At 46.5% G+C, this 13,737-nt stretch overlaps 2 protein-coding genes across 2 annotated transcripts; both read right to left on the bottom strand.

The window, feature by feature from the left end:
- Positions 1 to 545: 545 nt before the first annotated feature.
- Positions 546 to 4,102, bottom strand: H6S33_007462 (uncharacterized protein; the record flags this gene model as incomplete). Its single annotated transcript, XM_044838814.1, has 5 exons — positions 546 to 548; positions 600 to 1,158; positions 1,219 to 1,884; positions 1,948 to 3,178; positions 3,262 to 4,102. The coding sequence occupies 5 exons, from the start codon at positions 4,100 to 4,102 to the stop codon at positions 546 to 548; spliced, it is 3,300 nt and encodes a 1,099-aa protein (XP_044688998.1).
- A 288-nt stretch (positions 4,103 to 4,390) lies between these two features.
- Positions 4,391 to 5,807, bottom strand: H6S33_007461 (uncharacterized protein; the record flags this gene model as incomplete). Its single annotated transcript, XM_044838813.1, has 7 exons — positions 4,391 to 4,452; positions 4,596 to 4,744; positions 4,816 to 4,879; positions 5,055 to 5,059; positions 5,153 to 5,163; positions 5,257 to 5,349; positions 5,796 to 5,807. The coding sequence occupies 7 exons, from the start codon at positions 5,805 to 5,807 to the stop codon at positions 4,391 to 4,393; spliced, it is 396 nt and encodes a 131-aa protein (XP_044688997.1).
- Positions 5,808 to 13,737: the final 7,930 nt, after the last annotated feature.

The following is a 13,737-nucleotide window of genomic DNA, read 5'->3' as shown; positions in this document are numbered from 1 at the left end:
ATGTACGTGAAGTTAACATCAAGTTTTAAACTGCTGCCCATGACGGTTTTATAAACTGGGAGGGTAGAGGATAATACTGATGAATGCCCCTCCAAATCTTTGTAAGCATCGGATACTTCCCCTTTTGAATGCCTTCTGCCCACTTCTAGCTGCAGAAAACTCCCTAGCTAGCTCCAAATACTAGATAGTCCCAAACAATGATAGGAGTGAAGGAATAAATAGGAAATGAGTTTGGGGCAAATAAGTTTAAAAGAGAAGGTGCAGCCACCTAGAAATTTGAATGAGAATAAAGAAACAAAACCAATTGGGCGCCGTATTAGAACAGAAGAAAAGCGGATTTTAAGTGAGTAAACAGTGATCTTTGAAAATGAGGAGAAAGAATTCTAGTTTGCGGAAAAGTGGGGAAAAAAAAACGAACATTTTCGGTGACGATAAACTGTAATATCACAGAGATTTCAAGAGAAAAGGATGCAATATCTTGCGTACGGAATCCCACTACCCCTGAAGATAAGCTTGAAGTAGCCGACTCATACCGCGACAGATTTTCACTATAAACACTGTCAGTCATGATATCACTAAAGGGTATATGCGTTGCGTACAGCAGCATAGGATTCCACCAATCCATCCTTTGACTCCACACCATTCTGAAGCACGAACTGAAGCTCCGAATCCACAAAGCTTTCAATCTTCTGTTTCCGCTCAACACTCAGCTGAGGGCTTGACAAGAATGATTTAAGCTTCTCAAGACCTAGGTCCTGACCGTTTTTTGCGTCCTTCTTGACCAAAGCGACAAGATCCTGGATCAATTTATCATGGAAGTACTCGCGAGTCACAAGTCCGTTCTCGTAGAACTTGTAAATACACTCTAACCCAAACCGTTGAGAGGAGTCTGCATCCGCGAATGCGTATCGCCGGAAGTCCTCATACATCAAGTTGTTGAATTTGGCACAGAGGAAATGAGACCAGAATTTGTAGAGAGTGATCATTTCCGAGTTCTTGGTGGCTCCGGAAGATTCGCGCTGTTGCTGAGCCTGCAACAAAGCATGTGGATACAACCTGTGAATGTAACTATCGGATTCTAAGCTTTGGTTGTCCTCTTTCAAGAGCCACCCAACTTCAGAGTCTAATCCAAATGATGGCCTATTCACGATAGAAGACCTATATACATGTGTAAGAAAAGGAAAGGAGTGCGGTCTATACGAGGTGTAATTGACTTACGTTGAGCCGTTGGTACTCACACCATTGATCCCAGATATAGGAGATCCCAAGGGGGATGTATGTCCAGGGCGCCTTGTAACGACAACTAACCTCTGTGAATCTTCAATAAAGAACTCGTCGGGAACAGACCGAGAGTTTTCTGCCGTTCCGTTTAAATATACAGCGCCGTTGGGCGAGAACTCGGGAACGTTGGCCGACAGGGGAGTGGTGGCAAAGACTGGAGGGAATATGCCTGAAGGAACGAAAGGTGGAGCACCAGGTGCAATGGCGTTCTGGCCCTGACCTCTGATAGGACCGGGCATGAAAGGTGCAGCGGAGCCAGACATCTCGAGGGGTGAGCCGGAATTACTATTTTGCTGGCTGCGTTGTCTTGGATCAATCTGCCAGCTGGTCTGGTCACATTGAGCCGAAGGATCACGCTCTTTTTCGCTCAGGATCCATGTTTCCCACCCAACTGCTTTTCTTACGTGAAACTCATCAACACCATGGGCAATCTGTATCTCGTGGGATCTCAAACAGGCCTCTCTTAAGATGTTCATGTCTGTGGTCAAATTTTTCATGCGAGCGAACCCCGCAACGAGGGAAAGCTTGACAAAGCCATCACTGTCCATATGTTTTCGCAGGAACATATCCTTGCAAAGATTGTCAACTGAAAAATAATACTCGCTGTGCGAAAGTCAACAATAGCTCTAAAAGCCACAGGCATGAAGAATGTTCTTAAAAACTTACATCTGAGCAATGATCTCACTGATTCCGGTGTATTCAATTTGTGGTGGGATGCCGGTTGGGGATATCATGCTAAAATCGTATGGGAGAGGATAGGACGGCATATAGATTTGCGGGGGTGGTTGCATATTCGGGTTTGGATATCTATTATTGTAGTTCCCGTTGTTGGGACCCGGGTGCGACCTTGATCCACCTCTAAATGGGCGCTGTGAAGACTGCGAATTTTGAGCTGGATATTGACCATTGGTTTGGTGAGCATTGAAATGGGGAGGAGTGGAAGTAAAATGGGGTCCAGGGTTCTGATGATGCGCACCATTGTGTCCGTTTATATATTGTTGGTTATGGTAATTCCCCCGCCCTCTAGGGCCGCGGCCACGGCCTCCTTCAAAACCACGTTCTCTTGGGCCATGTGACGAAACATTGTCGCCCCCGTGGTGCTCAGGGCGGTTGCTATTGAAGCCCTGGTTATTGTACACACGTTCCCTAGGATGGTAATGTCCATTGGCATTGTGATGAGTCCTGTCTTGGCCCTCGGAGAAATGACGACCATCCCCTTGTGGGACAAAGTTGGGATCGTCCGACCTCGAACCTTGGCGCGCTCTGTCGTGAGTTTGGGTGCCGGCAGATGCTGTCTTTGAGGATTGGGTCGATTCGGCAGTCGGTTCACCGACCTCTGGAGACACCGCCGAGTCCTTCCTCTTCTCGGAAGATGGGATGGGCAAAGAGCCCTTTGACTCACGACGCTGTGTAGTGCCGCCAGCACTGGTAGCACGCTTACTTGGCTTTCCCTGGTAAGCCCCTCGAGATGCACCAGAACTAGAACCTTGACGGCCGCGATCGCCCTCCACTGCTATCCCAGCCCCAAATGTGCCACCATTGTGCTTATCGCCGTTGGGCGAGGACGATGATGGCACTGTGCTTAAACCCCCCCTGCTGCTACCATCACGACCACCACGGGTGCCCCTTCCTCCCCGCCCTGGCTTATTGGCGAATGGTGGAACATGCGGTATGGTTATTGCAACAGGAAGCCACGTACTACCCCTACCGGGCCGGAGTACGGACGATGCGGGTTTATCCTTCTCATCTTTGTCCCTTTTAGCCTTCTCGACCTCATCTTGTGCAATCTCTGGTGTTGGCCAAGACTCGGTATCCGTGACAGGCGGTGGAAGAACTGGAGCAGTCGCTTCTTTTTCTGCCGGCGGGTACTTCCTTGGTGTTTTTCGAATAGTTGGTCCTGTTCCCGAAAATGAATTAGTCCGTTGTGGCGGTCGTAGGAATATTATTTAAAAAAAGTAAAGAAAGAAAGAATATAAATACCATCCTCCTTGCTCGCAAAGCCATTGGCCCTTCCGGCATCAGTGCTCTTCTTCCGGTCTCTAAACTCCCTGGCCGGAACATCTTTAACCCCACTAGACCCCTCCTTAGATCTTTCTTTCTCTGCAACATCTGAGCCCTCGCCGAACGGCTTTTTCCTCTTATCCTGCCTCTGTTCCGCCGACTTATCTACATTGTCCTTAGCAACGATGGCGTTGCTTGGGCTTGCAGGAGTCTTGGCAGATGGTGCAGTTGCGGCTGCGGCTGCGGCTGCAGTGGGACTGGGCTTCTTGGCAGTTAAGTTTTCAGATCTTACCTTCCAAATATTCACTGCTGGAAGAGCAGCAGGAACCAAGTCAGTGGCTTTGGAAATATCGGGTGTTCTACTACCAGCACTGGAGGGCTTATTCTCTGTATGGCTTGACGTTTGGGATTGCTTCTCCCAGGAACTTCCTTTGTCCTCCGACATGGATGAGGCTGATTCGTCCTCCCTTGGTAACGTAGGGGCCGACCCTACTCCCAGATTTGGAGATGACACAGCAGACGAAGACTGAGCGATCGCATCGCCATTCGTTTTGACATGTGAATCGGCAATAGATGTCGACTGCGGGGTGGAGGTCCCAGTGGTTGGTGTACTGCCGTTCATGTTTTGTGCTGTCGATGAAGTCGAAGACACTGAAGTTCCAGCAACGTTTGATGAGGGGACTGTAGGTTTAGACAATCCACCAGTCTGTGACTTGTTTGTGGGAGTTGAGCTAGCAGAATTTTTTCCTGACGCAGCGGCAGCGTAAGAGAAAGTAGCCTCTGACGAATTTATGGGTCTGCTAGCAGACGTAGTAGTCATGATATCTTATTCTCTGAAAGGAAAAGAATTCGATCCTATACCCGTGGTGAGGGAAGAATAATGTGGAATGAAATTTTTATTCCTAGCGGGGTATCCTTTGAAAGGCGGGGGGTTGTTCCAGTGCGTCCTGTGAAGAGATTGAGCCGTCAACAAGGTCGTAGGGAAACCTGGACGATTTCTGCTTTCACAAATGGCGGGAGAAGCCGGTGCTCGCCCGCTCTTCACACACTCACAAAGAGCTTCAGTTGTAACGCGCACACACACACACAGGTGGAGACACGCTGCCTTTCACCGCAACTTGTATGTAGAAGAGGAGATGGGGATGGGTCGACGGGGGTTTTCTAGAAGTTCTGGAAGAATGACCAAGAGTTCGTCGATGGTTGGATGTGTCAGCCTTGTAGGTGAGTGCAACTGTGGGGTGTATTTGATCGGGTGGAAAAAAGGTCCAAGTTGGAGTGGGCAAACTGTGACGCTATTCGGTAGAAAGACGTACGGGATGACGAAGAGTAAATCTTGATCAAAGAGTCACCGAGTGGCCGTGAGGAATTGGAGGAAGGTGGACGGCTGTAAGGTGGAAGGCGGAAGGAAAGGACAAAGTCAGGCAAGCCGCGAGGAGCCGAGAGGTAACCGGGTACAATCTCCCTGAGATCCGCTCAAGCGGTAGGAAAAAAGGAACTGCTAGATTCCTTGAGAAGGAATACGATGTATCGTACACAAAGATTTCTGAGTCGAGGGACTCAAAAGACCGTTGTAAACGTCGTAGTACTTTCCTAGAATCTGTTTGATTGATAAAGAGAAACAGTGATGACGATGGTCAGCGACGACACTTTAAAACCACGCGGAAAAAAAGTAACCGGAAGGCGGAGGAATTACACACGACACCGCCGAAAGTTTGTCAGGCACAAGCCACAGGTGAAAGAAAAACACAATTGGGATGGAAATGGGGGTTTACCGTTCCTAATCACACTTTAAGGTCAGACTTATGAAAAAAAGTCTTTTGGTGTTTGAAACGAATTTTTAAAATTCTGTTTGTTCTTTTCTTAGACTTACAGTGCAGAGATCTATGAGGCGTTCAGTGATCGTGACTGCTTTGGTAGTAGTGGGAGGTGGAAGGATCGCTAGGCAGGGCAAAGCGGTAAATGAGGGTCGCAAACCTCAAGTAGATCACACCAAAAAAAAAAAGAGACGGAGGAGGGAAACGGGTGATGCGGGTAGTAGATTTTGAGGGGGGTGGGGGTGAATGATAGCTAAGAGCTGGTTGTTTGCGTACGGGCAAAGACGACACTATCAGAGTAGGCAAGTAGGGTGTACTTTGGCTATTATGATACTGCTTCCTTCTTACGTTCGTCACCGTTGGTGGGGCGAATTTGGGGAGTGGAGGATGTCAGGGCGGGGGAAGGACTCAGACAAAAGAAGGGCGAGTGTGGAAACGACAACCCTTGGGAGTCGATGGCGATGAGATGGATGAACAGGCAAAAAGAAAAGATATGGCAAAAAAGAAGTGAGGGCGAAGCGGAGTGGAAATTTAGAGGCCAGTAATTGAAATTCGAGGCTCCCACACTACATTGGCAAAGGAGGGGTTACGCGGGGACAAACTCTGATTCTTGTTCCACATTTTTTCCCTCTAATAAATGCAATGTATACATACATGTAATTGACTTCATATCCGCACAAAAGTGAGAGGGAAACCTACAAACATCCCCATGAATTCGTAGTTGATACTGGCAATGAATTATGTTTATGTATGCCTACGCAATTTGCGTAGCGTCGTCTATACACAGTTGTGTTTGTTAAGGGGTGATTCTCCGATCCACAGGGTATGTAGAGTGAATCATGAAATTCTGGAGAAAAGGGAGGAAGGAAGGAATCTGATGTTCAATAATATGACTCTCGGACTCCTCCTGCGATTTATGTTTCTCCGACACTCCCTCGGTTTATCCTCATCTCTCCCGTTACTCTAAACCCACCAAACGCGTCCGCATCGTCTGCATCGCATCGAGAAACCTAGTTCCCTTCTGAGAATTTTTATTTACCCCGCCACCCGTAAAGGCCTAGTAGTTTTCCATGCATACCCACGCCTGTCTTGTCCCTGTCCCTCATGTCTTGTCCAGCCACATCCTACCGTCAAGCATCTGTCTCGGATCCCCCCAACGACCTAACACTTCCCTCTTCCTCCTTTGCTGTTCCTCTTGTTCTTCCGCTGTTGATACCTTCATTCAACCTATTCTTCTCCTGCCTATATGTACATGTACTTAATAAGAACCTCCAATTCCCAGAGCAAGCTTGTATGTATACATCTAATGTACGTGTACGTGCAATCTACAAAGGATTGGACGGTACGGTGCTTACATGTATATGACCGTATAAAACCGCTTTCGGGTCTATGATCTAGACATCCTATTCCCGGAAATTTATTTTACCCTGTAGCTCGAGTCAGGCGATTGCCAAGCATTTCCAATTCAGCTTTCACATGATGGCCCTCACAATCAGCAAGAATGTGTCTCAGTCCAGATAGGAAGTGCTGGGACAGCCAGCCCGGGCTACAAAGTTTATTCCCCAAACACGCCGGTCCTACATACCTCTAATGTCAATTGTGGTTTACAAGTTGAATTACATTGTTTTATTCAACCTGTTTCCGAGTTGCAGTTAATTGGGATGTCTGTTCTCGGTCTTAATTACATGTAGTCTAGTGACTACATACATGTATGTTACATGTACTGCCGAGTCTATGTTTCCTTAAGCTTTCGTGTACTTGAGTAAGAAACTGTAATGTGGATATTGAAATGCGTCGCCTCGCTTCCGTGATGTAGAGTATACATATACATAAGCATTCAACGCTTCAATGTTACCGCTCCTGGCCTCACACAATCCTCCAATAGAAAGCCCACAAATGTAATTCATCCAATGACTTGTTCCAGTACCTTCAGACAAGCTTTTGTTCTCTTTGCTTGATAAGTCAGCTCTCAATATATCAAGAAGGTTGCTACTTAGATTGGATTGGGGCTTGATGCCAGTCATGGCTTTGACGAATCATAACGCAAACCAATGACGCAGTGGAAGTAAGTTACCCCCTCTTGTGGAACGTAGTCTCGGTTAACGAGACATTGCAGGTACGAGGAATGTTCCTCTGTTTTGTTTCCCCTCAATGGAAGTTTCGACTGGATATTATGGGCTGCATGGCGGGTATGTACTATGATGGACAGATTTCTTGGCTCGGAGAGCTTCTATCATAGAACTAACGCCAGCAGCGAAAAACCTCAGTTTACACAACAATCGATATGAATAATGAATGGGGCATCCCTATTTCCACTAGTGAAACTTGCACCTTGACGCATCCCTTGGGTACTCAGAAGATTAGTACCTAAAGCACAGTGCGAGCCTACCTAAAGCCTATACAGTCGTATACAGCCTGTACTCTGTAGAGTGCTTTTAGATATGGAACTCAATGGTTGCTGTCTATATTATATACGTTTATATAATTATAATTACACGGTTCGCTGGGACTCCTCACGTGCACTGGGGCAGTTAACACGGAGATTAAAGATCGAATCTCTTAATTGGGTTTCTTGAACAACAATCGTCTACCGCCGAAGTAAGGAAGCGCCCAAAAGAAAGTTCAATTATATCATATCTACCAGACAAAGGAACAGCAGCAAAAAGCCGGGATGCTAGGCAAGCAATTGACGTCTATAATATCAATCCAAATATGGTTAGATTAAAAACGGCATTTCCGGAACACCCAAGTGGTTCTTGGCATTGAAATCTGAAATCATGTTTCTCTTAACATAACTGACTAGCTCGAAGTGGACCTACAAGAAGAGATGGGGAAATCCTATGCAACTCTTACCATTTGAGGAGACTATTCGCAGTTCAATGATCATACTGCTTCTCTGTGCTACAAGAACGCAAACCCAGATAATTCGTGGACTCTACTCTACTGTAGAGTCTGTAGAGCACATCCCTCAAGTGTAAAAAGAATACACGACAGGCTCCCTGCAGAAATAAAAATCGAATGCCAACCGCATTCACCGAGTCCACCCAGCATGGGGGTACAAAGCCATCTCTCTGGCGCCCTTGGGCACCCCCACAGCAGTAACAACAGCAGTGATCGATTCAATCACTTTGCCCCGCCTTCACACTTCCTGTAAGATCATCGGAAGCGGGGAAACGTGTACGACGTACCAGAGACTCGATCTTTGCAGCCCTTTCGATTCTAATTACACCCCCTCTCTTCTAAACCATTCCCTTGGACTTACATGTACTCATTCTTCATATCGGACCGCAGAAAGGTTCTTTTGTTTTAAATTTATGATTGACTGGTTGTCCAGGAGCCACAACCAAGTCTCTCCATCTTGCTTGCATGCAACCTTGTTGAGTACTGCAGCCAGTATTTGCGAAACCTAACTGAAGTACCAACCCACACTTGAAAAAGCATTGTGGCGGATAATGTTCTACAAATTTACCTTTCCTCAGAATCAATCACATCCTCTTGTTTTTTTCTATAATCTTAACCAATCATGGAATCATCCAATCAACCTCCAACCAATCAACGTTAAGTCAAATAACCTTCTGGTTACGCTGCCGGTTGGAATGCAATACTTGCTCTCTAATACAATCAGCAGAAAGGTCATAAAAATAAGTGATCAATAAAATATGAATCCATATTAAACAAATCGGAAACCCACCCGGCCCGGGATTAGACTAAAAGAAAAACCCACAGGAACTCGAGCCTCCATATTTAACGTCCCATGATATGAACTATCTTTCCCCGCAAATGACCCACTACATGGTGATTCCTAGCGGGGGTCCAGATCCGGGATCGGAACAATAGCAGTCGGGTGGAGAACTTCATTATCTTATCGGGTGGTTTCATATACTCTACCGGACCGGCTAGTTGCGATTAGAACCTCCAGAAAAAAAAAATCAGAACTGCAAGGGATTCTATGTCATGTTCCGGAGAAGGTTGCCCTATTTAAAATCCTACCGATACGTATGTATTTCTATAGGTACTTGACTCTACACTAGAGAGACTCGGAGGTTGATAGTTGTGTACTCTAGAATTACCAAATAAACACATATACAGGTTACTCTATATGCATATTACTATGTACATAGAGTACAAGTATACTGGTGGGTAGATAAATCAAGTTTGTAAAGTAAATTACTAAACGTAAATCAATAACGAAACTGGTAGCTTCCAAACGGTGCAAGCAGGCAACAGGCCGAGTAACCGTTCCGCGTTGCCAAATTCTATACCTCCCACCAACATGGATATCGATGTGGATGTGGATATGCTGCAGGCAAAGAAGCAGGTTCGACAGATCCCGTTGACAGATCCCACCTTTACTTTAAATCTGCCGAGTAAGCGCCCTCCTCCGCGTATACATGAATAAACAGGGGATTGGCGGTTCGGGGGTCTTTTGCGGGAGTCGACAGCCGGCGGACGACGACAATGCGTATATACCGTGTATAGAGAGGGGGCATGAGACGTTGCGCGTTCTTAGCTTCACTAGACACCCATTTTTTCTTTGTCATATATCTGGAGGCTTCGGTATAATTTCATCATCAGCCACGAGACGAGGAGGAACAGGGCCGGTTTCGAATTATTAACATCTCCAGGTTCTTGAAGTTTTCAGGAACGTAAAACCTGCGCGCACTTGAATCTCATGATCAAAGGCGTTTCAAACGTGCGTGCATGCGTACCTGATACTAATGTAAGTCAACTTTAAGGATGTTTTGTTTTTTCCAACCCCAGACTAACGAATCATCAAGTCTCACTCGTGAAAATGAAATAATCAGAAACAAGGCTACACACACGCACACAGCCCTACTACACTCTCACCTCACCTCACACGGGGTACGATTATTCTAGATAAATGACGTATGTTTCATTTACTGGTGAGACCAAGTCACTTGTCCTCAGTCCAGTCAGGCTATGGAGAATGTTCCCTTATTTATTATTGATAAGAATAGATAGAGCGGATAACAAAATAATAAAAAAGAAAAGAGGATGGGATCAATAAGCCACGCTGAAGATGACCCATAACCCGGAGGGCTCGGAACGCCAGTTTCAGGAACAAGGTACCAGACCAGGCCACTAGGCAGCCGAGGCTTTCTTTCTCTCTATCTCTATCAGATTCTTAGGGCAAGGAAAAACAAAATACGAAATGGTTGGATTAGGATTATGTGGGAGATGATGTATGTACTGTTTAGGCCTAGGTATGTGACCAGATCATGAGTTCTCCCCTTCCTTCGAGAGCTCGTATTGGACAAACAAGTCTGTTAACATGTTCTAAACAAAAACATATTTCTCCTTTTTCTTAAAGTCGTGTTATCCGGAGGGAAAAAAGAAATTCAAATGACGTAAATGATCTCGAGCAGCTTCCCATGGAACTAACATTTGTGCACTTGAACCTGAGGGCGGCTCCCCGCAATAACGAGGAATGTACCATATGTTCCAAATGTGGCGGGCGGGCGACCTGTCAGATTAGCCTATGATTCATCCGATGTATGGATCCTTTAATTTGTCTCTTTCGCAGTTTCAAAGGAACCGTGGCCTACTCTCTCCACCTCGTCTCCTAGCCTCTGGTACCTATCGCGTCAAAAAGGGTTCCAATAGGATCCGCAGGATACTCACCCAGGATCCTTATGAGCAGTTATTATTTACTTCCTCCTACCGGAGCTAGTTTCCCCTTTTCGTTCGTCCGAACTTTGGAATGGTGGGGGGGGGGGGGGGGTGTCATCCTGCTCTATTAACGTACCTACATAACTCGCTCCGACTACCAGCTAGCGCAGATCATCTGGAGTTTTCTTTTGTGGCAGCGAACAAAAAAAAAGGTGAGATATGACAGGGAAAGAAGGTTTGGAGGCATGATGATGTAGGTCTGCATATCAACTCGGGCGCATTAACCGAGTGCAAAAGATAATACACAGCATTCGTTATGCACGAATGCGATCGTTAGATCCTGTAGTTCTAGCCCCTTCCCTTATTGTTCGAGCCAGTAGGTACATACTACAACTCTACCACTGCGATACCCCTCTTGTGTGCTACTGCTACTGCGAAGTAGACATGCGTACAGCTTTTTTCCCCTCCTCCTTTCTACCCCCGCTTTTACGGAATCCCTTCATTCATTCATTCGTTTTGCCCAGTAATAAAATACCAAAAAAAAAAAAAAAAAAAAAAGAGCCTTTTACAAATAAAAACAGGAAAGATATGATGCTCCATTGCTACAAGAAAAGTAAAATAGTTACGTACCCCAACCCCTGTAGTCTGTGGCTTAGCTATTACTTGGTTAAGGCGGTGCTTAAGTTGACAACCCAAGTAAGCATGTGAACAAGCTATGTTCTGTTCTAGTCCAAGAACCACATGCAGGATCCAGATGATAGGTCCCCTCTATCTATTGGACCCTACTAAATCTAGCCCTGCATCCAAGATGCAGCTCGTCTCATCCCTAGTTGACTCGCGAATCTGAGGCCTGTATTATAGTGCGGGGAGCTATTAGGAACTTCTATCGCAAGAATTGGAGCGGGCGCCATACCTGTTGAGCCCATTGGGAAATACGATACGAGATACCACACTAGTGCGATAAGTTGGGCAATGCAGGAGAAGAGAGTGAGAATCACAGATTGTACCTGACTCACACGTAAGTGATTGCTACCTCCCAGAATACGTTCACGGGGTCAAATGGACCCAGTGACAAGTTTTGGATATTCAGAGAAGTAAGGGGAGGATAGAATTTCAGAATGAAAGCGGGGAGAAAGCAAAGAAGTAATAGTTGACATACCCCCAGAGCAAAGAAAAGAGTCAGGCCGATAGATCCAAAATACGCAGCTGTGAACGGCAACCGCGGGGTAGATAGAAGGTGCATGGCATATGTGAGCGGGCCCTGAAGAACTGCCCAAGATGTAAGGAATAGTATCGATCCCACGGTCCAGCTGATATGAGAAATTCCCGTCAGTAGCGGAAATTATTTTGGCGAGGAACATGTGGCTTGCATGAGAAGGATCTACGGGACTTACAGAACAGCGAATTTCCGGGGTCGTAGAGACAGTATAGGGAAGAGGGAAAAGCAGAGGACGAAGCAAACTGCAGCCCCCAAGTTACAGCATGCAAACACCAAGAGACGATCCCATCGGCTTACTGTATGAAGAAATGAGGACTCTGATCAGCAAAGTGTTTTTCTTTTGCGGCGGTGAATTTCATGCATGGCCATGGTTAAACGTGCACGACAGCGGCAGCGATCGTTTATGTGTATATCTCAACACCACAACCCACAACCGCTATCACCACTTTCACCACTCTCACCATTCTCACCACTATTTACATTCTATCTGCCAAATCCTACAACCTTGACCCCAGGAGCTGTAGGAATATCGAAAGCAAGACTAATAGAGACAAGACTCACATGCTAACCATCCTGCGTCCTCTTCCTGGCGAGTTTGAGCAGGAAGTTGTGGAGGAGGATCGGAGCTCGTTGGAAGCCGGACATAACCTCCGTTCCCAAACGGATTCCAGGATTGTAGTTTGTTTAAGAAAGGAGATGACGCGGAAGTATTGACCGGTTCATCTCTCCTGGACCATCCTAGCGAGTTCATTTGTGATCTGAACGAGTCTGCAGCCATGACGAAAGGTACAAGAAAAGTCGAGCCAAAATGGAACGTGGATGACTACTTGAACCGGGGGGAAGCTGTGTGCTGCTGAGCTTGCTATCGGAGAATATAAACAGGATTACTGAACTGAACGGAGGGTGGAGCTCGAGATGGCCGTGATGGAGGTGGAGGTGGAGGTGGAGGTGGAGGTGGAGGTGGAGGTGGAGGTGGAGATGGAAGAGGTGGTGGTGGTTCAGGTGCTCTGCATCCGCACCTCCCTTTTCCCAAAAAGGTGAGATAGATCAATAGTATGTATGCTCAAGAGGAATATATGGAGTTCTCTCTCTCTCGGGAACAGGAGATAGATGTGGTCACCTGGGCACTACAGTAGTTACAGTATAGTACTGGTTCTTCTCGTTCTCGTATGTGCCTGTCTAACTCTCTGCTATTCTTCCTTTGCTGTTCAGTGTTTTTGAGCGTTAGGTGGACCCAAGATCTCTGGTGTATATGGGGAGAAGCGTTCGTGTAGAGTTGATGTGGAGGGGAGGACGAGGGTGGCGCTAGCCCTCATGGGCGCAAGCCTCATGTTCGGTACCGCCAAGGTTCCGACGGCCGCCCACTCATTGCCTGAAAGAGGTGTCTTATGGCGCTTTCCAATAATAATTAATATATTATCAGTCACTTTTTGCTTGTCTTGGTTTTTTTTTCCAATTTTTAAAAATGCTGTCCAAAGTTTTGCTTGAAACTTTCAATTCTTTTTAGGCCAGTTTTCCAGGACGAGAAAGGTAGAAACATGCAGGTCAGTTATCGTAGCAAGCGGCGTTGTCTGGTAGGTAGGTAGGGTTTTTTTCTTGCAGGGGTTGAGTTGGGGTAGAACCTCTCCACCTGTGGAGCGGAGCAAAAGTTGGGGGTGGAAATCATCGTGAGGTTGCCCTGACCGTACCGAAAAGGCCAGCCAGCCATAGACTGAGTGAGTGAGTGTGGAAATTTAAACTAGCAGTCATCGACTCCTCCGGTCGGTGGCTTCCCCCCTCCGCTCTTGCTCT

This window comes from Morchella sextelata (genome assembly GCF_020137385.1).
Source record: "Morchella sextelata strain SCLS chromosome Unknown scls_23, whole genome shotgun sequence".
Lineage (NCBI taxonomy): Eukaryota > Fungi > Ascomycota > Pezizomycetes > Pezizales > Morchellaceae > Morchella > Morchella sextelata.
This window is presented reverse-complemented; position numbering and strand designations above follow the sequence as displayed.